This window comes from Eptesicus fuscus, chromosome 6 (assembly GCF_027574615.1).
Source record: "Eptesicus fuscus isolate TK198812 chromosome 6, DD_ASM_mEF_20220401, whole genome shotgun sequence".
NCBI lineage: Eukaryota > Metazoa > Chordata > Mammalia > Chiroptera > Vespertilionidae > Eptesicus > Eptesicus fuscus.
This window is the reverse complement of record NC_072478.1, coordinates 13,290,867-13,313,412: the sequence shown is the minus strand read 5'-3', so window position 1 is coordinate 13,313,412 and position 22,546 is coordinate 13,290,867. Positions and strand designations below refer to the sequence as shown.

Sequence of the window (22,546 nt, the reverse complement as noted above, 5' to 3'; positions counted from 1 at the left end):
TCGGGGAGCACAGCCGCAGCCTCTCGAGGTACTCTAGGGAGAGTCACCCCGACCCGACCCCCCCGCGGGGCGCGGACCAGACGGCAGCGCCGGGGCCGGGCTGCGTGGAGGAGGCGGCTTCCCCGGCCGGGGCGGCGGCAGGGGCGGCCCCGGGATCACATGGGCGGAGGCAGGTCCCGGAGCCCCGGGCTGCTCTCCCCAGAGCCGGGCAGCGGCGGCGGCGGCAGCGGGAGCCGCGGTGTCTCCTCGCCCTCTCTCCCTCGCCTCCGGGACTCGGCCGCCCAGCCCGACAGGTGAGCGGCGGCCGGAGGAGCGCGCCCACCTGCGCACGGTCCGCGCGGCCTCCCGACTCCCGGCTCCCTCGGGGCTCTGCGCGCCCGCGCCTCGGCGCCCCTCCCCGCCCGGGCCTCTCCTGCGCCCCCAGCCCCTCTCCGTAGCCTCGCCTCGCGGAAGGCCCCCCCCCCCCCCCCCCCCCCCCCCGCTGGCTGGGCTTCCTCGTCCCGGGCGCTGGTCCTCCAGCCCCCGGGCCGCGGGTACTTTGGTTTCAGAGCGCAGAGGGCGCCGGAACTGGGCGAGCCGGGCGGACGGGCTGGGTACCTCCCGGGCGCGGAGTCCACTGGCCGGCTCAAAGGTCCGGGGATCAGGGCGTGCTCGCGGCCTGCGCCGGCCAGGGTCCTGGGGAGGGCCAGGAGCTCAGCCTGGGCAATGAGGAAGCCACAGGGCCAGGAAGAGGGCAGGCGGCCCCAGTGGCCAGGGCGTGCACTCCACGGGCCCCTTAACGCGGGGAGGTGGCCCCAGTGCCCTTGGATAGATTTGGGCAGCACTTGCAGTCTCCGGGCCTCCCCAGGGGCAGCTCCAGGGTGGGTGCTGGGCAGGGTGGTGCCCCAGTCTGGCACTGCAGCTTTCTGCCTGGGTTGGCTCCTGACTCCAGACCTACAGGCTCCGGAAATCCTACCAGGGCCCGGTCTGCAAGGACACTCCCTTGCCCAGCGGAGGGGGCAGTGGATGGGAGGCCTGCGGCCCTAGCTCACAGGCAGCATCAGTCAGCTCACCCTGCTGGCCAGCACCAGGGCGTGGGTGTGCCCAGCTTGGCGGATGAGTTTATCCTTCTTTGGGGCTGTCCGGAGGGCATCAGGGCCCTGGGGGAGGTGGGAAGCCCGGGCTTGCCTAGCTGGACCACATTGCTAAGGGCCGGCAGGTAGCCCGAGGCTGCTCTGAAGACCCTGGCCTCACCTGGAACACGCTGGTGGTACCACCCGCTCCCTTGCTGTCACCCTGTTCCCACAGCGCTGCCCTCCCCCAGAGCGGGAGGAAGTACCTTGTGCTGTCGGTTTTGGGGACAGGAAGCAAGCGCTAGTGGGGCTGAGCCCGGGTGTGGAGGAGGGGAGAGGAGGAAATGCCGACATCCCCTACCACCTGCTGGCCCCTGCAAACCCCTCTCTGCAAACCCCTCTCTGGCACCCTGACGCCTGCCACCTGCCTCCGGGAGCTGCTCTGCTGAGCACAGTGAAGGGGAACTGGAGTCATGGCTTCCCCGGGTGGGGAGAAGTGCAACTGGAGGGTGAGGGAGGGAGTTGGTCATTTCCTCCACCCCCACCCCCAGCCCCTGACTGGCTGCGCCTGGTCCTGTCATCTCCTCTCCTCCCTTTTGCCTCTCCCCGCCCCCCCATACTGTCCTTGGGGGGCTGGGGTCAGGCTCCGCCTCTCCATCCTCTTCCTCAGGTATGGCGCTGACTGTGGATGTCATGGGGCCAGCGCCCTGGGGCTTCCGCATCACTGGGGGCAGGGATTTCCACACGCCCATCGTGGTGACCAAGGTAAGGGCTGGCTCCAGGAGAGTAAGAGGTATCCCCATCCCCGCAGGGCGTTGGCTCTGTTTGCCTGCTCCCCACAGACACCTTCCTTTTTCTGTTCTGGAACCAGAGGTCTGCTTCTGGGAGGGCTGGTCCAGGGAGGGCTGGGACCCTGTTGCCATGGGGATGTGGTAGCCAGGTCAGGAGCAGGCTTCTGGGCAGTGAAAGGGAGCTGGGCCAAGGGGCCTGCTGGCTGCCAACCCCATACCTGCTGGTAGCCCCTTCAGGTGGTTATGGGAACAGGAGCCCCCCCCCCCCACCCCCCCCCCCCAGTTCTTGGCAGTTTCACCTTGACCCAGGCCGGGCCGGGCAGCATTCACACAGGGGGCTGGCGTGCGGGCGGGCAGTCACCAGCACGTCTCGGTCTGCACTGGCCGGGCTCTGTCTGGGAGTATCTCCAGGCACAGTTCCTGAAATTCCGTCATCACATACTCTTTGGAGAGAGGGGGCTGCCACTCCGGCTTCGGGGGGCATTAGCTGATGAGCTGGGCCGATACCAAAGGGCAGGGAGAGAGATAGTAAAGGGGGACACAGGTCAGCCTGGTTTGAACCAGCTTCCGTGTTTCTTGGGCAGGAGGGAAATGCCCTCCCCTCCCTGCCTGCCTGTCTGAGCAGGGGCACCTCAGACCACCCGCACCTCATCCCCTGCAGGTAACGGAGCGGGGCAAGGCCGAGGCTGCTGACCTCCGGCCTGGCGACATTATCCTGGCCATCAATGGGGAGAATGCACAGGGCATGCTCCACGCGGAGGCCCAGAGCAAGATCCGCCAGAGCCCCTCGCCCCTGCGGCTACAGCTGGACCGGTAGGCTCTCCGCATCTGCCGGGCCTGCCAGCATTCTTCTCCCCTCTGCCGCACACCGCTTGGGCCGCCCTCCCCCACCCTGCCCTTTCAGCTCATCGGTGAGAAGGTCCCGGGCTCCTGGCCTGCAGGCCTGCAGCAGGGTGGGCCGAGGGGTGTCCCTGTGCCTGGCTGGGCATGTAGCCACAGGTAGGGCAGGCTGGCATCAGCCACCTGGATGCCCGGGTTTGACTGGTTCCCAAGTGTGTGGGCTACAGGGCGTGGGCATGAAGTGGGTTGAAGAGGGAAAGGTGTGCCTTAGGCTGGGTCTCCAGGGCCTCTGCCTCCAAGAGGGCATGACCTTTGTTCAGGTAGGGCTGGGGGGAGGGAGGTGAGGAGTTTGGTGGTTCACTCCCCCCCCCCTTTGCCCCCCAGAGCCCCTCTGTCCCTCCCTCCATTGGTTCTCAAGGCCTTGCTGGTGAAGGCTGATTTCTGGCTAGTGGGGTTTGCAGCCTGGAGCCCTGGATTGGGGGAGGGGGGGGACAGGTGGTTCCCCAGGGTGGGGCATCTGGGTGAGTCACAGGAAAGGAATCCTGAGAGATTCCCCCAGCCAGGAGAGCCCTTTGGGAGGGCCTTGAACCTGAGTCAGGTTCTTCCTCTCTGCCCTCCTAGGCTCTCCCTGGGCCCTGACCCTATGCCCTCTCCTGGCCCTCCCGCCCTACAGGCTGTAGAAACTGGCTCCCACAATGCCCTGGGCAGCCCCAGCCCCTTCAGTGACGCCTTCTTGCTCCTCTGGCCCAAGAGTGTTTCAGGAGTGGGACCTAGAGGAGGAGGGTAGGGAGTACCTCATGGCATCTGGGAAGGGGACCAAAATCTACAAGAGGCTGCAGAGTCGGGCGGGGGAGGGGCAGGGAGCTGCTGACACCATCACTTCCTCAGGGAGGTGGGCCTGGCTGAGTACCCCCAGGCCTCCAGCTCCATGTTGGGGGGGGGGTCAAGGTTCCCTGTTTCTCCTCCCGGCCCCAGCCCCCTCTTAATCCTCCTTAAACACCCCCCTCCCCTCCCCCCATGACCTTTTAGGCACTCAGAGCCCTGTGGCAGGAAGCAGTGCTCTGGGCTAGAGCTTCAACCCAAGCTCCCCTCACTCTGACTTCACAGCTGCACCCCCACCCCCTGCCCCGAGAGGCTGAGGCTGTGGCTGACATGGTGTGTGGTGACTGAGGTTCCTGCTGACCTCTCTATAAAAGGCCAGACATCAGGAATGGTGCAGTGGAGATGGGTCCTGGCAGGCGCTTTTCCTCGGCCAGCTCTCAGCCCTCAATGGCGTCTTTCAGGCTCCAGCTGGCTCTGTAGGGAAGAGCTTTGGAGGACAGTCCTGGGGGGCCCAGGGGGAGCCCTCTGGCTGACTGCCTTGGTGACTGGCCGGGAGCTGGTCTCCAGGTCCTGCAGCTGCCTGCCTGGCGGGAAGGGGGACAGCTCCACCCTTGTTTTACGGGAGGAGGAGCCCGTGGAAGGGACCAGGACTGACTCTCTCAAAGGCATCCACCGTGGCTGGCGGAGCTGTGAGGGACAGGCCTCTGGTTGGGGACAGCAGGCAGCTGGCCCAGCCACTACTGGGCTTTAGGACTTGGGGCGGCTCTCCCTCTCGGGGTGTCAGGTTCTCCATGGGCAAAGAAATAAGGTTATTTTATGAAATCAGCAATCTCCCCGCAAATTGATCTGCAAACGGATGCTGATCAGAGACAAAATTTGAATAAAATGCAAAAAAAAAAAAAAAAAGGGCATAGTGTGAGGAGTTTATTTTATTTTTTTATTTATTATTTATTTATTTTCAAATATATTTCTTTATTGATTTCAGAGAGAAAGGGAGGAGAGAGAGAGGAACATCAATGATGAGAGAGAATCACTGATTGGCTGCCTCCCACACGCCCCCCCTCTGGGGATTGAGCCCCCAACCCAGGCATGTGCCCCACGGCCAGAATCAAACCTGGGACCCTTCAGTCCGCAGGCTGACGCTCTATCCACTGAGCCACGCCGGCTAGGGCTGTGAGGAGTTTTATTTTTTATTTTTTTTAAAAATAAAATTGAATTTATGGAAGTTTTTGCTGAAAGTATTCCTTTCTACTTTTTGGTGCTAAACTGTCCTTTAAGAAATAACGGTGGCTGATGACAGTAGTTACTGGTTTTGAGTTTGCCCAAGTTGAAAGTTGACAAAGCACTGTCTGAATGCCTTGGACATTTTACTCGTCGTGAGAACCTGGTGTGGGGCAGCTGAAATCTGGGTTCCAGGACCCCGTGACACCCCCTTCTCTGGCCTCCTCAGGTCCCGGGCTGCCTCTCCTGGGCAGGCCAACGGGGGAAGCTCCATGGAGGTGCTGGCCACACGTTTCCAGGTAGGATGGTGCCTCTAGCCTGGAGCCCCAGCTCCCTGAAGTGAGGGGAGGCCTGAGGGACAGGCCCGGGGCATGGGCAGACCACTCTTCACGGCCCTGTCTCCACAGGGCTCAGTGAGGACACACGCCGACAGCCAGTCCTCCCTCCGGTCCTCCTGTTCCAGCCCAGCCTCCCTCAGCCCCCAGCCATGCAGCCCCCTCCCCTCCCACGCCCCCACCAGCCCGCATGCCCTTGCTGGAGAGGCGGCGATGAGCCGAAGGTGAGTGCACGGGGTGGGCATCCCCCTGCCGGGCCCAGGCCAGGCCTCTCAGTCTCAATAGCTGTGTTCAGGGGACACCGGGGCACCCTCTGTTTCCCTGGGGCAGTCTGGAGGGGAGAGGTCTTGGCACACACACTGTGCCTTTCCCCATTCAGTTTCCAGAGCCTGGCACACAACCCAGGACTCACTGCTGCTGACCGCCTGTCCTATGGAGGCCACCCCGGAAGCCGCCAGGTGAGGGTACGGAGGGGAGGGGGAGCGCGGGGGGAGGGGAGGGCCTCCCAGGCCCACTGGTTGTCACTGGTGCCCATGGGGCTACAGGTGGTCGATCCCACCTGGGCAGCGGGCCTCTGTCTCCTAGCAGCAGACACTCCCCTCTCTCGAGCCAGGAGGTCATCCTATCTGCTGGCCGGTCACATTGGCTGCCCCGGCCCTGCCCCACTGGTCCAGGTGGCCTCCCACCACCTCCCTCCCCCTCGCTGCCGCCTCCCTGCCTCCTGCGGCTTCCTCCCTTCTTGAGTGTTTCTCTTGGGCTGGGACTGACATAGTTTTGCTGCTGTTGTTGGGATGGTTCCCTTTGGCTCTGGCTGCATCCCTTGAACACATTCCTCCCCATTCCAGCCCCATGCCTGCCCCCACTCCACCATCCCATCCCCTTCTTCTTCCTCGGGCTCAACCCAGGGAACCATCAGTGGGATTGTGGTTCTGCCTGAAGTTGCACTTGGCCCGTTGTCTGTCGGCCCCACCCTGCCTTCCTTCCTGGGGACCCCCCACCCCAGGTCCCACTGTCCACTAGTGACAGCCCAGCCCTCCTTGGTGGTATTTCTCCTCTCTAAGGGCTGGGTGGAGAGCTGAGGGAGTGAGGCAGCCAACTTGCTCTGGGCCACAGCTGCTGGGGGCAGAGTTGGGGGGGGCACATCCAGCCATTGGGGTGAAGAGGATGGGGCCCAGCTGCTGGAATCCCAACTCTGGTTGATCTGCATTCCAGAAAGCAGAGCCTTGGGGATGGCTAGGGGAGGGTACTAGAGACTGGGGGCTCTGGAGAAGGAAGGGGGTCCTCTGGGGGCTGCATCGGGCTCCCTGGCCACCGGCTGTGGGCCTGCCCAGTGGCCCGCCAGGCCTGTGGGCATAGCGATGTGTTCCGTGAGATCCCCTTCTTTAAACAATTTTAATGTAACTGTGGAGATAAGACAAACATGCGAAACAGCTTTGGAACAATTAAGCACTGAACAGTATGGTCTTAATTAGAAAAGCAGGAGGCCTTGGAGCGGGAGGTGAGTGTGGACTGGGGTGGCCTCAGAAGGCTTTGTCAGGGGTTTTGCTGGAGGGTCGGGAGGTCAGACCAGTAGGGTTTAGGTTAGAAGCGGATGAGCAGTGGGACAAGTTTGTCCTAGGCCATGGCTGGAGAGCGCTGCTCCATCCTGGCCTCCTTCCTGTGGTGCCCCCGACCTGGGCAAAGGGGGCATTTGGGTGGTACAAGGAGTGGCTCTCAAACCAGAGGCAGTACCTTGGAACTTGTTAGAAGTGAAAATTCGCAGGCTCCAGCCTAGACCTACTGAGTCAGACACAGGCAGGGGGGTGGGGCACCGATCTGTTGGAAGGCGCCCTCGGGGGTCTGATGCATGGGAAGATTTGAGGACCTCCCTGGTCACCCCAGTCATGTAGGGAGGAGCCCTGGGCTGGGTGGCAGGGAGAGGTGGCAAGAAGGCTAGTCCCACCTCCACCGTGTAACCTTGAATGAGCCCCTTTCCTCTCTCTCTGACCTGAGGCCCCTGTCATTCCGTCAGCAAATACTTACCGAGCAGCTGCAGTGTGTCAGGCACGGTTCTGGGCTCTGGGGAAGCAGTGGCGGAAAAAACAGGAATTCCTAACCCAACTAATCTTGCGTTCCGGTCTACCAGTGAAACAAATCAGATGGTGTGGGCGTCACAGAGTCCCTTAGCTCCCTTGTGAGTGTCACCGTGCACGTTAGCACCTTAAAGCACCAAGGTCGTAGGAGAGAGAGGCACATTTAATTTCCTGAACTGATGGCCCTCTTTCCCTGCCACTCACTTATTTACACTGAGTGGCCAGATTATTATGATCTCTGAACGCATAATAATTTGGCTACTCAGTGTATATATCCTATATAATAAAAGGCTAATATGCAAATTGTCTCCTTGACCAGGAGTTCGACCAGCAGGCAGGCCGGCCAACCACTCATGTCTCCTCCCCCTGGCCAGGCTGGCCGGACCCCACCCATGCACGAATTCATGCACTGAATACACACACACACACACACACACACACACACACACACACACTGAGTGGCCAGATTATTATGTGTTCAGAGATCATAATAATCCGGCCACTCAGTGTACATCCTGTGTCACCCAGAACACGCTTGAGAGGTGATGGCCACACCCGGCTCCTGAGGGGCAGATGAGCAGGTTTTCTGGACTTGGAGGGGAAAGGTCGCCTCTGTGAAGACAGGTGGCCCGTCCTGAGCTGACAGGAAGCGGGAAGAGGAAGGCGGGTGGCTCTGAGTGAGGGAGTTGGGTGCCTCTCCACCAGGTGTGCTGGTCTGGAGGGAGGAGGGGGTGGAGGTCACTGTCTGCTGTGGCTGCGGCTTTGCTGCCGGCTCCTGAGCAGGCTGAGGCCCCGCTGGGCCAAGGCGCGGGGCGCCACCAGCCCTTACGGTGCCCTTCTGGAAACTGGAGGTTGCCCTTCCGCCCTTCCGGGAGGCAAAAGCCTTGGTGAGCAGATGTGAAGTGAGAACAGCACCTCTCCCTCTGGCTGGCACGAGGACTTGGCTTTTGAAGGAGCAGGGGCCAGATTTCAGCCCTCCCTCCCACTGGCCAGTGTCCCGTCCCTCCCCCTCCACCTCCCCCGGGTAGGGCATGTGCCGGCCTGTCTGGGACAGCGAGATGGGACATCATTCTTGAGTAACTAGCTGGTGCTGGACGTCATTCCTGAGGACATTTTCTCTCCGTCCTCTGTCGACCGCCCGACACCAGCTGGGCACTCAGGGTCTGGGCTGTGGACCCCCAGCCCTGCCTCCGATGCCAGCTGCTGCCCTTCTGAGCTCAGTGTCCTCACCTGGGGGGCAGAGGCCTGCGAGCAGAGGAAGGCGGGCCGGTGGGAGAGGCAGGGTGAGGGTCTGGGGCTGTCTTCTCACGACTCTGATGTTTCCCCCTGTAGCTTAGGACCTCATGCAGGTTTTTCCACTCAACCCCATAGTTCATTCCCGACTTGGAATTTTAAAACGGAGGGGATTTGGCTTTCCAGGAAACTGTGCCCTCGCCGGGCTGCCTGGTGGCCTCAGGCTCTCCTTTGCCTGGGGGTGGAGCGGGGTGGAGAGGGAGCAGAAGGACGGAGGTGGAGGGGAGGTGCCCACGTGGAGAGCAGGTGAAGAGCCCGAGATGGACAGTGCACCCTGGGGAGGGAGAGGGCGCTGTTGCTGGGCTGTGGGCCCAGAGCCACCCTGGCTCCCCAGGCTGCCAGGGGCAGGACCAGACCTCCCAGGGCGGCCTGGAGAGGCAGGTGGGCCCAGACCCCGGCCCTCCTGAAGGGAACAGGCGGGTGGGTGAGAGTCCTTTGTGCAGCTCCAGCCCTGACTCCCAGAGGGGTCTTGGCCTCGTCCCTCCTCCCCTTTCTGGTGCCTTTTCCTCGGGGCAGCGGCTGGCTCTTCGCTCGTCTGTCAGCGCAGACAGGCCTCAACATGCAACATCTTTCTGAACACGTGGCCCGAGATAACAGAAGAATTTGCGTTTTGTCTGAATTTAGCTGGTGGTCACCCCCTATCTTTATTCTGCCCCTCCCGCCCCGTCCCCTTGCAGAGCCCTCACCCCTCCGTAGCTGGGTGCTGCCTCCCTCCCCTCGGGGACCACGCAGGAACAGTGGCTGGGGACCTGGTCGGGCTCCCATGGAGGGGGACAGGGCGGGGGGCCCTCTGGTGTTGGGCCTGGGAACCGCCGGCCTTGGCGGCCGATGGGTGTGCTGGCCGAAGGCTGCAGCGCTGACTCCTCCCCTGGTGCCTCTCCTTCCCACAGGCTGGCCTCGGCCGCGCTGGCGACTCGGCAGTGCTGGTGCTGCCGCCTTCCCCTGGCCCCCGGCCCTCCAGCCCCAAACTCAGGTACCAGCGAGCCTTGGAGGGAGGGTGGGATCTTGGAGGACTAGGAGGGACTGGCTTCCTAGAGAGGGATGGAGGGGTGCCCACCTCTCTAAGTCCAGGCAGCTTTCTTCGGGCCCCCAGAATCCTTCCCCTCACTCTCCCCCCCCAGACACCCATTCCCTGCCCCCATGCTTGTCCTGACCCCCGGACCGGACCTCACTCCGGGCCGCCTCCATCCCCACAGTATGGATTCGGAGCGGGGAAGCCACCTCCTGCGAGAGGACTCAGAGGTCTTCAAGATGCTGCAGGAGAATCGTGAGGGGCGGGCGGCCCCCCGGCAGTCCAGCTCCTTCAGACTCTTGCAGGAAGTCCTGGAGGCCGAGGAGAGAGGTGAGGCCTGGGGTGGGGGCGGCAGGGGCGGCGCGGGCAGGCTGGGGGCGGCGGTTCGGGAGGGGAAGTAGCTTTCCCAGGACACCCCTGGGCCCTGGGTGGACATCTCATTGACCCAGTAATTAAGTGCTCACCAGGGGGCAGGCACCAAGGGGCACGGAGACCACAGGTCCTGCACTGAAGGACCTGACAGTCTGGGGGCTGCCAGGGTGCCCTCAGAGGTCCAGCCGGGATCAGGAAGCTGCCAAGGGGACAACAGAGGTGGGTGGCGGGGTCTCCAGGGAGGGCTTCGTGGAGGAAGAGGGATTTGATGTGGTCCCTGAAGAAAGAGGAAGCCTTTACCAAACAGCCTTCAGAGGGTGGCCGGCCAGCTGTGGAATGTGGGGGCTGGCAGCCGAGAGCTGTTGGCTGTGGGAGCAGAGGACAGCGGCCTGGCAGCAGGGAGGTGGCCCTGGATGTGAAGTCCTGGCTGGGAGGCCTCCAGTGTCAGGCTTAGGAGTGGCCTGACCCAGGAGGGCCAGTTAGGTAATTCACACGGGCAGTGCCTGACAGGCCGAAGGGAGCAGTTCAGACGATCCGGGCTCCTGCCGAACGCTTACTGAGCCCCCTGGGACCGGCTCTGTGCAGAGTGTGGAGAGGAAAGGTGGTCAGGGCCCATGTCTGTCCGTGAGGAGCTCTGTTGATTGGGGCCCGCCTCGCTCCCAGGAACCGGGGGCTGCCACAGGCCTTCCTGTGGAGGGACCACTGCCCTGCTTCAGGGGAGAGATGGGGAGGCCTGGCCTGGGCAGTGGCATCCGGGAGCGTGAGGATGGGCCGGTCAGGAGAAGTATGTGGGTGGCAGGATCACTAAAACCTGGTGGCTGTTTCCAACTCTGATGTCTGGTTCCTAGGGGTGTTCACAGAGGCGGGGGTTGGGGTGGGGAGGTTTGGAGCCAGTTTTGTCCATTGTGACCCTGAGGCCTCGGCGGGCCCCTGGTGGAGGGGGCCAGGGAGAGGCAGTGGGTGAGGCGAGTGCAGATGGGTGGTGACATCACACTGGAGTCTCCGTGGCATCAGCTGTAAATGGGGACCGTCCCTGCCTCGTAACATCTGTGCTTCCTCTGAGCGTGGTCCAAAGTTCAGAGGCAATAATGCACAGAAGAGCCCTTTGAAAACTACAAAGGTTATTACCCATTATTACTGCCCATTGACGTCATCACGACTGGGCCGCAGAAGGGAGCCGTCCGCGGGGCCTGCTGTGTCAGGCACCGCGCAGACACCCCCAGCTTGCTCCCTAGTGGGCAGACAGCCCCCAGTGTGCTTCCTGCACGTGCCCAGCCTCAGCCAAGGATCTTGCAGGATCGCTTCCTTCCTCCACGCCCCACGCTCACGCCTGGTGCTACCCCGGAGGCCCGCCTGTGAGTGTGAGTCCTGGAGGCGTGTTGGAGCAGGCGGAGTGCGCGTAAACACAGCCTGCTGCCGCGGTGGGCCGGCTCTGATGTGTCTGTCTGCCCTCCCCCTCCCAGGTGGCACACCTGCCTTCCTGCCCAGCTCCCTGAGCCCCCAGTCCTCCCTGCCCACCCCCAGGGCCCCGGCCACCCCGCCCAAGCTCCACACGTGTGAGAAGTGCAGCACCGGCATTGCGTGAGTCTGGCCGCCTGGGAGGCAGGGTGGGGGGCAGGGCACAGGGTGCTTCCCAGCGGGGCTGCACAGAGCCACCAGCCAGGGGCCCCGGAGGGCACAGTGACAAGTGGAGCCATCAGACACTCGATGGTCATTGTCAGCCTTCGCGGGAGGCCCGGCTGGCTTTGTCCTGCTGTTCCCGCTCCTCCCTGATCTCCTCCCCCTCCCGGCCTGCTTTTGGGTTATCTCCCTGATCTCCCAGCCGCTGGAGATCCGCCTCTAGATGCGGAGCCTCCTCCTGGGAAATCTTGCTCTTACCCCTCCTGTACCTCCCTTGGAACAGGATGAGTTTTCCAGAGGCAGGTTCGTTTTTCTCAGTGGGTGGCATGGCCGTGCAGCCACATTCTCTGGAAAACTGCGGAAAGGCTCCCCTGGAAAACGTTGTTCCATGCACAGTGCGGAGGGCAGATGACTCACTCTGGGCGCATCCCTTCCGCTCCCTGGGCCTCAGCGTTCCATCTGCAGAATGGGAGAGCCCACGCTGCACTGACAGGGGGGCTGTGCCCCGTGCCAAAGAGCAGCCCAGGGCCCTGGGCGTGTGGCAACACTGCTGGGCCTGCGCCTTAGTTTCCTCTTCGGCAGGGCCCTGGCCCCAGCGCTTGCCGTGCCAGCTTGTCCCCAGACGATGCGATGCTGTGGTCCTGGCACCGGGGACCACACATTGAGAACCCCTGCTCCATTAACAACCCAGGAGATACAGGATGGGGTTTACCTGCCTTTTGTGGGGGAGGAGTGACTATTATTATTATTATTATTAGGGTCCTGGGGCTGGGGGCTGTTGAAGTGAGATTCCTGAGGGCAGGCGTGGGGGGGTCAAGTGTCTGAGATTTGGGGATCTTCCCAGGTCCCGCCTCTGGGCTCTGGGGAGCATCACGCCGGGTGCTCCGGTTTTCCACCCCCCAGGCTAATGAGTGGCGTTCCGACCTCCCTCCCACAGGAACCAGGCCGTGCGCATCCAGGAGGGGAGGTACCGCCACCCTGGCTGCTACACCTGCGCGGACTGCGGGCTGAACCTGAAGATGCGCGGGCACTTCTGGGTGGGGGATGAGCTGTACTGCGAGAAGCATGCCCGCCAGCGGTACTCCGCGCCTAAAGCCCTCACCTCCCAGGCCTGAGCGCCGGCTGCGCTCTCCGCCTGCCCAGGACTCTGCGGGCCCCTCCGCGCCAGGGCCATGCCAATAACCAGTTGGCATGGAAGGGCGATGGTGGGTGATGGGCCCCTTCCTCCTCACTGGGTGAGGCCGGAGGCTGGGGCCTGTCTCGCCTCCCGAGGCTTTGCTAGAGACTCTCGCTCCCCCCCTGCTGGGCAGCCTCTGCACCAGGCTCCGAGGCGGACATTGCATCAGTCCCCGTGGAGCAGCAGGGGTTAGGCAGGCTGGGCCGTGGAGATTAGTATCTAGGAGGAGGGAGGGCCACCGGCTAGAGGTATTCACGGTGCAAAGTTTCTGACATGTGAGCTCAATAAATATATACACGGGGACGGAATAAAGAAGCTGCCCCTCCTTCCTGTCCCCTCCTCCCTGGCTTCTCCCTACCGCAGGGAGGAGAGGCTTTACTCACATATTTCCCCTCCCTCCACCCCTTGTCCTACCAGCTGATGAAGCTGGGGGTTCCTGCTCTTCCTGGACCCCTTTGTAAGGTGCCTGTTTCACCGGATGGTCCCTGGTGGTTTACAGGCATGGGTTTCTCCCTGGGAGCCTGGGGAGGGGAGGGGGTGCTGGGGGGCGGGCAGCAGAGGCACAGGAGGCAGCCCCAGGCCCATTCTGCCAGGCCCGTCTCTCTCTCTCTCTCTCTCTCTCTCTGTCTCTCTCTCTCTCTCTCTCTCGTGCCGTCCCCTGCTGTGCCTCCACTGGCTGGGCTGGTGCTCTCTGTGCCCTCTGCTGTGGAGGCTGCCAGTCCTGCTGACTTACCCAGAGGGTGGGCAGAGAGGGGCACGGTCCAAAGCACCTCCTGCATTCTCTAAGGCTGGCTGCAGCCATCGGAGAGAGATAATCACCAGAACCACTTGGGGACAAGGCTGCAGGTTAGCCTTGCCTGGAGGGGACACCCCAGCAGAGCCCCCATCCTGAGGGGCCACCACCCACCAAGGGCCTCACCTCCAAGCCAGGGTTGGGCTGCCCCCCCCCTTTCCCTGGGAGTACATATGAAGTGCATGGCCGGTGCCAGCTCGTTTGAGGCGGGGGACAGTGGTCCCTGCCAGCGTTTTGGCTTGGTTGACTGCCCGCCCCCTCCGCCTTGTTCTAATCCCAGAGGACATTTCCGAGAGGTGCCCGGGTGCTGCTGGGTGCTTCAGACTCGCCCTGCCCCCACGTCAGCCGGAGGGATGGGCGCAGCCTCAGCTCTACTCGCACTGAAAAGATCAAAGCTGGGCTTCAGAGGGTGCTGGGAGCTATCTGGCTCTTTTTGGAAGGAATCTTGGCAGAGACTGTGTTGCCTCCTCAGGCACCTGTTGATATAATTTACACCTTGATATAATTGTCTCAACTTTTACCTGGATCGCTGCCTTTATATTCACAGGAAAGATCAAGGCTTTCTGGGGCTCAAGAGTAGGTCTGGTCTGAAATGGGATACCCCGCCTGGGCGCCACCTAGTGGCAGGTGTAGCCTGTGGCAGGGAGAAGACTCACAGAAGGGGAAGTCACCCCTCTGGGAAATACTTGGGTTCTGGCCAAGTGGGAATATAGAAAGGTCTAGCATTTTTCTTGCTTTCCTGAAGGTAACGGTCAAGTGGCAGCAACTGAGCGGCATGAATGAAATAATGCTGCGTGACGACAAGTGCTTAAGAGCTAATGTGGAACACACAGGCCCCCCTGTGAGCGCAGAGCAGGGGCCGTCCGTGTGCAGGAAGGGTGACCAGGACTTGGACAGGTGGAGGAGAGAAACGCCGAATAATGGGGGCGCGTGCAAGGGGAATGCTCAGGGAGTTTAGGGCAGTGCTGGAGGGGATACTGGGTAAGACTGCAAAGGGAGACGGGGAACCTTGAATGCCAGGAGAAATGGTTTAAACTTCACCTTGAGGCCCTTGGAACACTGAAAATTTAAAGCAGGGAAGTGACAAGTTGAAACAGGTGGGTTGCAATATTAATCTGGTGAGATCCTTGTCTGTAACAGCCCTTTGCTGGGCCAGCGGAGTTCTCAGGAGCGGAGACCCTTGCACATGGGCATGCCTGTGAGTGGCTGAAAGCCTTTAAAGGCTGGATGGGTTCAAGCTAAAGTCTACCTCTTTAGCTGTGGCAGCCAGCCCTCCCTCCAGGGGCTGGAGGGTTGCAGTTCCAGAACTCTCTGCAGCCACACAGCCAGCCTGAGCTTGGGAGGAAACATCTTTGGAAGATGGAGTAACTAGCCAGACCCATGTGTCAGCAGAGAAGGCTGGGGTTGGCCAGACATGGGCCGGGGGAGACCACCCGATTATGCAACTCGGTTTGTCCAGTGCAGGGCCCGCCTTAGGTTTTTCTGCATTTGGGGGAATAACTTCAGAAATGATGACAGATTGGCGTTAGAAGTGGCCTGGGAGAGTATCGAATACAGCCCCCTTCAGTGGGAGATGAGAGCGCTACGTTCCCAAAGTCCACAGCTACATGGTTCTCAAGGGCCAGGAGGTGTTCAGTGCTTGAACTCGAGCCCTCCCAGTTGGGTAGGTGCTGTTATCATCCTCGCCTATAGATGAAGAAACTGGGACCGGGAGGATGAGTAACTAACTGGTGGAAGGACTCCTAGCTGATAAGGGGAGAGGGCCAAGGAAGGAACCTGGAGCCAGACTCCCGGTTTCTGGCTTGTCCAGGGGTGGGGGTGCTCCCCTCCACCACCAGAGGCAGCCTTCCAGGCCACAGAGGAGGTCACCACGGCTCCCCGCCATCTCTCAGTGCAGCAGGAGCTGCCTCCAGGCGCTTAGCTTTGCCCGCGGTCCCTCAGGGCCTAGCTCAGTGCTGAGCGTCTGTGGAGGTGGAGGGGCAGTTACATCCCCCTGGCCTCAGCCTGAGGGGTGACTGCTCTGGCCACCACCGGCCTTGGCTACCACCTGTCTCAGCCGCCAACTATCGCAGGAACTCGCCACAGCTGCTCACCCCTGGGGTGGGCTGTCCTGCCCCTCCCCTGCCTTTAAGCACCCCACAAAGGGAGATGAGTCTCCTAGTGGTCAGGGTGAAGGAGAGACCGTGGAGGTGGTCATGTGGGGGCACGGGGCTGCCAGTCAGGGTAGCAGAAGGCAGATGGGAGGGACGTGTATATGCCCCCCCAGTCCGCCCCCCCCCCCCCCGCCACACCAAGGTACCCCGATCATCATGAGCACCATGAGGGCATGGCATATCTGCATGGTCTGGAGTGGAGTGTACGTTGTGTGTGTGTGTGTGTGGGGGGGGGGGGCATGTTCTTTCGAGGCCACACAAAGCCTTGTGCTGAGACCTCGCATTCCTGCTGGCTGGCTTCCTGTTCCAGACACATTCCTGCCCTCGAGTCACCGAGGAGACTGCTGCTTGGAATCTGGCCCCACATTCTCCACGTTCAGGGTGAACTCTAGCAAAGTTTCTCTCCTTCCCTCCCACCCTCTCACGTTGGAGGGAGGAAGCCACCTGACTGACTAGCCAGCTCTCCTAACCTCCTACCCGGGAGGGCAGTCTGGGGGCTGGCAAGGCTGGGGTTTGGTACCACACGTGCTGTTTGATTTGCATGAAGCAGCTCCTGCCAGGCCCAGTGGTCTCTGTTTCCCTCTCCGTATGAGACAGAGGAGTAGGGCGAGGACAGGGCCGGAGGGGGCAACCCAGAGGACCCATGGCCAGTGGGGAAGGGCTTGCCTGGCCTGGAAACCAGGTGTTAAGCATGGTCGGTAATTCAAGCTCTTGGCCATCATCCCTCCTTCCCTGGGCTTGGCTGGAGGCCTGTTTCACGATCTTATAAAGTTAGACGTTAGATGTAGTTGGTTCCCTGATGAAGGCTCCTGCATAGGGTGTTTGAGAAAGGGTAGGAAGGAACAAGGAGCAGAAGAGGTGGGCAGACATCTCCGTCCCAGGTACCAGCCACCTCCTCCCAGGCGCCCTAGAGGCCCAGGTGCAGGTTTGCCGTCTGCTGTCCGTCCACCGGCTTCCTCACCTGCTTCCAGGGGGTTGGGTCCTGCTGGGCTTTTCCCAGCCAGGTCACCTTCCTCAGAGGCCACCAGCCCACCTGGTCACAGGCTGCCTCACTTCAGCAGCCGCCTGGGCTCCCAGCCCCCTTTCAGGCCCTGCAGTGGGGGTGGGGGTGGGGGGTGACAGTGTTGAATCCAAGGGCAAACGAGGGCTGGGGTGCGGACAGGGGAGCACCATCCCCAGGCCGCTGGCCAGTCTCCCCGGCTCATCTGGTCCCCAGTCCTGAAGTCCCAGCCGGCCCCCAGCTTTAGGGTCCCTGGTGAGGAAGAGGGAGGGACCAGGAGGGGTTCGGGGCTGGCCCGGGACCCCAGCGCTCTGCAGCTGAAGGAAAGGAGTTCCCTCCGGGCAGACAGCATCTCCCCCATTTTGTCGCGCCAGGTTCTGAGGGTGTGACTCGCCCCAGACTCACGGCTGGGAGCGGGGCCGTCCGAGTCCCGGCCAGCGGCCCTCCCCGCCGGCACGTGGGCTCCACTTCCTTCCGCGCTCAGGCCGTCCCCGCCCGCCCGCCCGCTGCGTTTCGGCGGCAGGAAGGCGGGCTCCGCGTGTGAAACGGACGCGGGGTGACCCCGCGCCACGACTCAGACGGACCCCAGGCGGGGGCTGCCCGGGCCGAAGGACAGCGGACCGGGGTCCCCACCCGCACGCAGCCAGCCCTGGGGGCCGCCCAGCCCGCTCCCCGCACACCTGCGCCCCTCCTCCGGCCGCGCCCCACCTCTCCTGGCGCAGGGAGTGTCCGGGGACCGCGCCCACCGGGTCGGGACGCTCCAGCGAAGCCGCCCGCGCGACGGCAGCCGGGGGTCGCGGGCGGAGAGCGCCTCGGGCGGCTGCAGCGGCCGGGGAGCGGGGCCATGCTGGGCCGGCGGCGCGCCTTCGCCGTGGAGCCGCTCGGCGGCGGCCGGGGTGAGTCGCCACCCCCAGGCGGCCAGAGCCTCCCGCCCTAGCGCCGACGGCCACCCCGACCCCGTCTGCGCCCCTCCCCACCCCCGCGCGCTGGCCCCTGGAAGGCCGAGTGACTGCGCCGCGCTGGGAAGCCCCCTGAGTGTGGGCGTTCAGTCCGCCCGCGCCTCCGTCCCGCTCGCTCCGGGCCCACGCCCCTCGGGGTCCCGCGCTGGTTCCCGCTCCGCTGGCCCCGCCCCTGCAGCCGTTTGAAAGCCCCTCTGCGGCGGCGGCCCCCTTCCCACAGCCGCCGTGGGGGGCGGGGGGGGGCCTTGGTGGCCCACTTCCTGCCCAGGCCCGGGGCATGGCTTGGCACCGCCCCCGCGTGGCTGCTTGGGAGATGGGGAGCGTCCTCCACCCTCGCCGTCTCCCTTTCTGCACTCAGTACCCACTGGGCAGCCAGATGGTAGGAGGGCCTGGCACCCAGGTGAGAGTGGGTGACAAAGCGACGTCTCCTCCGACCCCCCTAGTTCCCTTTCTTCTGTTTAAGCTTTTTCGTTTCAACTCCCCACAGAGTCCTCACTTTCTCACCAAGAACTAAAGCCCCAGCTGGTCGTGGCTATTACTTTAAATTACCGCCCCCCCCCCTCCCCGCCCAGCTCCAGGAGAGCTCCTCAGCCGCCTGGTGCCAGTCTGCAGCCCAGGCTTCGGTCTGTGCGCCCTTCCCCTCGCCCTGAGGGGGTGCACAGTCATACCCCCCGCTCGGGGAGCCGTGGGCGAGGCTTCAGCTCCCCACTTAGGGCTTGGAGGTCCTGGGCAGACCGAGGCCAGGAGTGCAAGGGCCCCCGGAGGAAGCACGCGCCTCCTCAAAGGAAGAGGGGCCATCCCACAGCCCAGCACACGGCCCCTGCCCGGGTGCGATCACTAACGATCCCTGCGGTGGGAATGCCACGGACCATCTCCCCGGCGGCGGGAGAGGTGGGCGGGGCGGCGGCCGGGCAGGCTCCGCCCTTCACCTGTGGCCCAGGCCGCTCCTCCCCGCGGAATGCTCTCAGCTGCCAGGAATGCCGGGGGCGTGGGGCAGCCCGCCCCGCCTGAACCACTCTCCTTGCAGATGGGGCTGGCGAGAAGCTGGCAGGAGGGTGTGTAGTGCCTGGAGTCACCAGCTCCTACAGACGGATCCCGGACGCCGGTGGAGAGGGCTCGTTGGACTCCTGGGAGGGGGATGGCGAGCTGAAAGGTCTCCGGAGGCAGGTGCCGCAGCTCAAACTGGCCTTCCTGGACTCCGGAGTGGAGATGGCCGTAGGGGACTGCTCCTTGGCCACCTCTCCACGCCTTTCTCAGGACTCCCTGGACTTGGAGCCTGTGGGGAGCCCTGAGCCCCTGGCCCTGCCCATGGAGCCTTCTGCCCACCTGGGCCGGCTCCTGGCCAGCCAGAAGCTAGAGCGGGCGCTGGAGCGGTCCAGCCAGCTCCCGACCTCACCTGCCGGCTTGTCACAACACCGCCGCTCCCTGAAGACTACGAGGAGGCCGGAGTATGAAGTGCCCCCTTTTGGAGCAAGGGACCAGGGGGCCACCAAGGCAGAAACTGACCCGGAGGCAGGCCTGGAAGAAGCAGAGGTGGTGAGTGCCAACTCAATGCCAGGCTGGATGGAGAGTGGATGGAGACGGCCCTTTCACGGGGGGCTGCTGGGGCTCCCCATTTGTTCTCCCCGGAGCTCTCTCGGGGTGGGGCATTTCTGTCCCTAATGATGGGTGGTTTCACAGCTCCTGGCCTCACCCCACTCCCAGCTGTGTGGAGGTGGGCAGGTATGAGGTTTGCCTGGCACCCTGGCTGGCTGGGCATTGGGAGGCCAGTTGGGTGCATGATCCTCCTTTCCCTGCCTGTTCTGCTCCCATCTGATGGCTGCCAAGGGTGGGAGTCTGTCTGAGTCCAAGCTGCCCCTACCTTACTCTGCCCTGCAGGCGAGGGGCCTGGGGCCTGAAGCCGGGGCCTGCCTTCCCGGACAGGGTCTTCGCTACCTGGAACACCTGTGCCTGGTGCTGGAGCAGATGGTGAGGCTGCAGCAGTTCCACCTGCAGCTGCAAACCCAGAGGCCCCCTGGGGTGAGCGAGCCACGTGGCGGTCAGGCAGTTGGGTGGGCACATGAGTGGGGGAGGCACAGGAGCGGCGGGACCCCTGGCACCAGGGCTTCCTTCAGAACAGCCCAGGTCTCTGCTCAGCCTCTGACTGCCCTTCTCTCCTGCGCGCAGGGCCCTGTAGAGGAGGAGGAGGAGTTGACTGTGGCCCCTTCACCTCCACCCTCTCGTGCCCCAGGCAGTGAGGTGGGGGGGTCATGGGAGCTGCTCACCCAGACTCAGGAGACAGGTATGGGGCAACTGTGTCTCCCTCTGTGCTCTGCCGGGGGTCGCGGGCGGAGAGACGCCCTGAGCCCTGGGCTTGATGGGTGTGTTCCTGTTCCTGGCCCTGGGTAACTTGATTCTCTCTCCGAAGGCGAAGAAGGAGCTTCACTCCCAAAGGTAGGGGTGCCCAGTGCCAACCCTTTCAGGCTGTCCAAAGTCCCGGCAGAACCAGCTCACACCTTGCAGTCCTCCCAGAGTCACAGGGTAGGTGATGGATATGTGTGGGGCAGGGGACAGGTGGAGGTGGGGGTGGTTGGCTTGTGTGGATACCCTGAAAGCCAGAAACTCTGGGAAAACGAGGGGGTTCCTGTTTGGAGCAGGGGACTTCTCCTGACTGTGGTGACAGCTGCCTCTGGTAGCATGGGGTATGTTGTGGGGTGGGGCTCTGTGGTGACCCCCTCATTCTCTGCTCAGCGGGATCTCTCCCACTGGAACAAGATCAAGGTCCTTCTCAATCGGATTCGCTGGAAGAGCCCTCAACACCCTGAGCCTCCTGCCCCTCCTAGTGGCCCTGCTTCCAGGTGAGCACTGTGGCCCAGCCCAGCTTAGGACAGAGGGAGGAGTCCGAGGAACCAGGATGAGAGATTGTGCTCCTAGTTCTCTTTGTCCCTATGAAATCTGAGTGACATAGACAGTCTGGGAGAGGGTGCTGGAAGAAACCGGAAGTAGTTTAAACTCCCCATTGAGGAAGCTGGGCTGGGGGAGGGGCGGGGGGTTGCTTTCCTGAGGCCACATGATGAATCAGTGGCAGAGCCAGTACTAGAATATGGGGGATCTCCTTAGGCCAGTGGTCGGCAAACCGTGGCTCGCAAGCCACATGTGGCTCTTTGGCCTCTTGAGTGTTCTAACGCCACTTCTTCAAAAGACTCGCCCAGGCCGAAAACCGACTTCTGCGCATGGGCCACGAAGTTAAAATCGCACTGTACGTGCGCGCCTGCACGTGGTATTTTGTGGAAGAGCCACACTCAAGGGGCCAAAGAGCCGCGGTTTGCCGACCACTGCCTTAGGCCATCTCAGCAAGTCCTTAATTCCCAAAGCTGAAACTTAGGCCACCTTCTCATGTTTGCTGGTGTGTGTGTGTGTGTGTGTGTGTGTGTGTGTGTGTGAGCATGCACAGACAAAGGATTCCACAGTGGATGATGGGTGGGCAGTTATTCTGAATAATTCCCCAGGGGGGAGACGCATCATGTCAGTTATCATCCCCAGGCTCCGCACAGCAGACACGCAATGCTGATCCACCCTGGGCCATTGTTACCTTTGTTTCCTTCTCCTAGTCTAAGGCCTCCTTTCCTTTTTCACAGAGTTGAGTCAAGGGACCTTCCATGTCGTCCCCTCAGGAAGACCTTTATGCCATCGTTAGTGGTGAAGAAGCAACGAGCAAAAAACCTTTCTGTCTCCTGAGACCTCCTGGTGCAGGGACGTGACGCTGGCCGGAGGGGTGTGCAGTGAAGTCTTCTTTGCCTTTTGCCCCGTTGCTGTTTCTGGGCACTGCCAGGAAAAGCTGCTGATGCTCGAGTGTTTCTCCTCTGAGCAGCTCGGCAGAGGAGCCCTGGTTCCCTGGGAGACCCCAAGGTGTGGCAGCTCCTGGGCACCTTTCTGGCTGCCAGAAATCCCTGAACTAATTCATCAGGCATCCATGGAGCACTTTTGGCATGGTGACCTGTTGGGGTCCAGTGTGTTGCAGATATGTATGTATGCAACATGATATACATGTATCTCTGTTGTGAACTGATTGGATCCAACCATCTCTCCTGAATCACAGACTCAAAAGGCTGGTCTCCTGTGAGGTAATTGCGGAAGGATGGAACTGGCCTTCATTCCTCAGCGGACAGTTACTGCTTCTGGAGTCCTGCCTTGCTCCGCATACCTGAATTGGAACCCCCAGGACCGGGAAGGGTGTCTTTGCTTTAAGTCTTGCCCCTAGAGCAGAGCTCCCGAAGACTGCACCAGGAATGAGAGGGTTAGGGAAAACAGGGAATAGCAGAGTACCCTTTGTTAGCTGTTTTGCTTCCTACTAGCCCTTACACATCAGAGCTGAAACCAGAGGCCCACACTAGCTTTTACATCTTCACAAAATCCCTTAACTTGTCTGAGCCATAGCTTCCCACTTAATCTCCCAAATGGTATAATGATGCTTGACCTACCTACCTCACGGGCTTGTTTTGAGAATAAAATAAGATTAAACTGTCTCAAAGAGCTTTGTGAATGTTACATGAATAGGGAAGGGGAGGGTATGGGTGTTGGAGAGTGGATAGACTGGAGGGATAATGGGAGGATCAGGGGACAAGGGGGGGGGGCTGGAATTGGTAATGTGGACTAAAATGGCCATTGATTAGCAGCAAGACTTTGAGCAAGTCATTTCATTGAAGCCTCAGGTTTCATATCTGAGATTTATGGCACTAATTCCTGTCTTAATTACCCCCAGCATTGTTGTGAGGACTAAAGATAAAGTCCATAAGAATGTCTGTAAATGTCTACCTAAATATTGTGGTGGTTTATCTTACTATATAGCTTGTTAAATTCCTAGCTCTTTTGTTAATTGAGAAAGGGGAAAAGCATTATCTGCAGGTTATCAGTAGATCGGAAGTGTGTGGGTGTGTGTTGCCCTAAATGGAAGGGCAGGGTTGGGGAGGGGGTCATTGGCTTGAGTCAGACTTAGGAATGTCTCCTAGAATTGGCCACTCCTCCTCTCTGGTCAGAAGGGTTTGCTTCTCTTCT

At 61.7% G+C, this 22,546-nt stretch overlaps 2 protein-coding genes across 5 annotated transcripts; both read left to right on the top strand.

Moving 5' to 3' along the window:
* PDLIM2 (PDZ and LIM domain 2) lies at positions 1-12,908 on the top strand. Of its 4 annotated transcripts, none has more exons than XM_054717216.1 (10): positions 3-293; positions 1,723-1,817; positions 2,505-2,656; positions 4,956-5,025; positions 5,134-5,285; positions 5,441-5,525; positions 9,317-9,399; positions 9,623-9,768; positions 11,274-11,391; positions 12,368-12,908. In XM_054717216.1, exons 2-10 carry the CDS (start codon positions 1,725-1,727, stop codon positions 12,543-12,545), a joined length of 1,077 nt encoding a protein of 358 aa, XP_054573191.1. In that variant the 5' UTR covers positions 3-293; positions 1,723-1,724; the 3' UTR covers positions 12,546-12,908. The 4 variants fall into 4 exon arrangements, with proteins under 4 accessions (XP_054573194.1, XP_054573191.1, XP_054573192.1 ...); XM_054717217.1 differs by having other exon boundaries at positions 1,696-1,817; XM_054717218.1 differs by having other exon boundaries at positions 5-293; positions 5,441-5,519.
* Positions 12,909-17,192: 4,284 nt separating this feature from the next.
* On the top strand, positions 17,193-22,016 carry C6H8orf58 (chromosome 6 C8orf58 homolog). Its single transcript, XM_054716802.1, has 7 exons — positions 17,193-17,449; positions 18,540-19,048; positions 19,391-19,531; positions 19,679-19,793; positions 19,920-20,032; positions 20,243-20,349; positions 21,130-22,016. Exons 1-7 carry the CDS (start codon positions 17,398-17,400, stop codon positions 21,227-21,229), a joined length of 1,137 nt encoding a protein of 378 aa, XP_054572777.1. The 5' UTR covers positions 17,193-17,397; the 3' UTR covers positions 21,230-22,016.
* Positions 22,017-22,546: the final 530 nt, after the last annotated feature.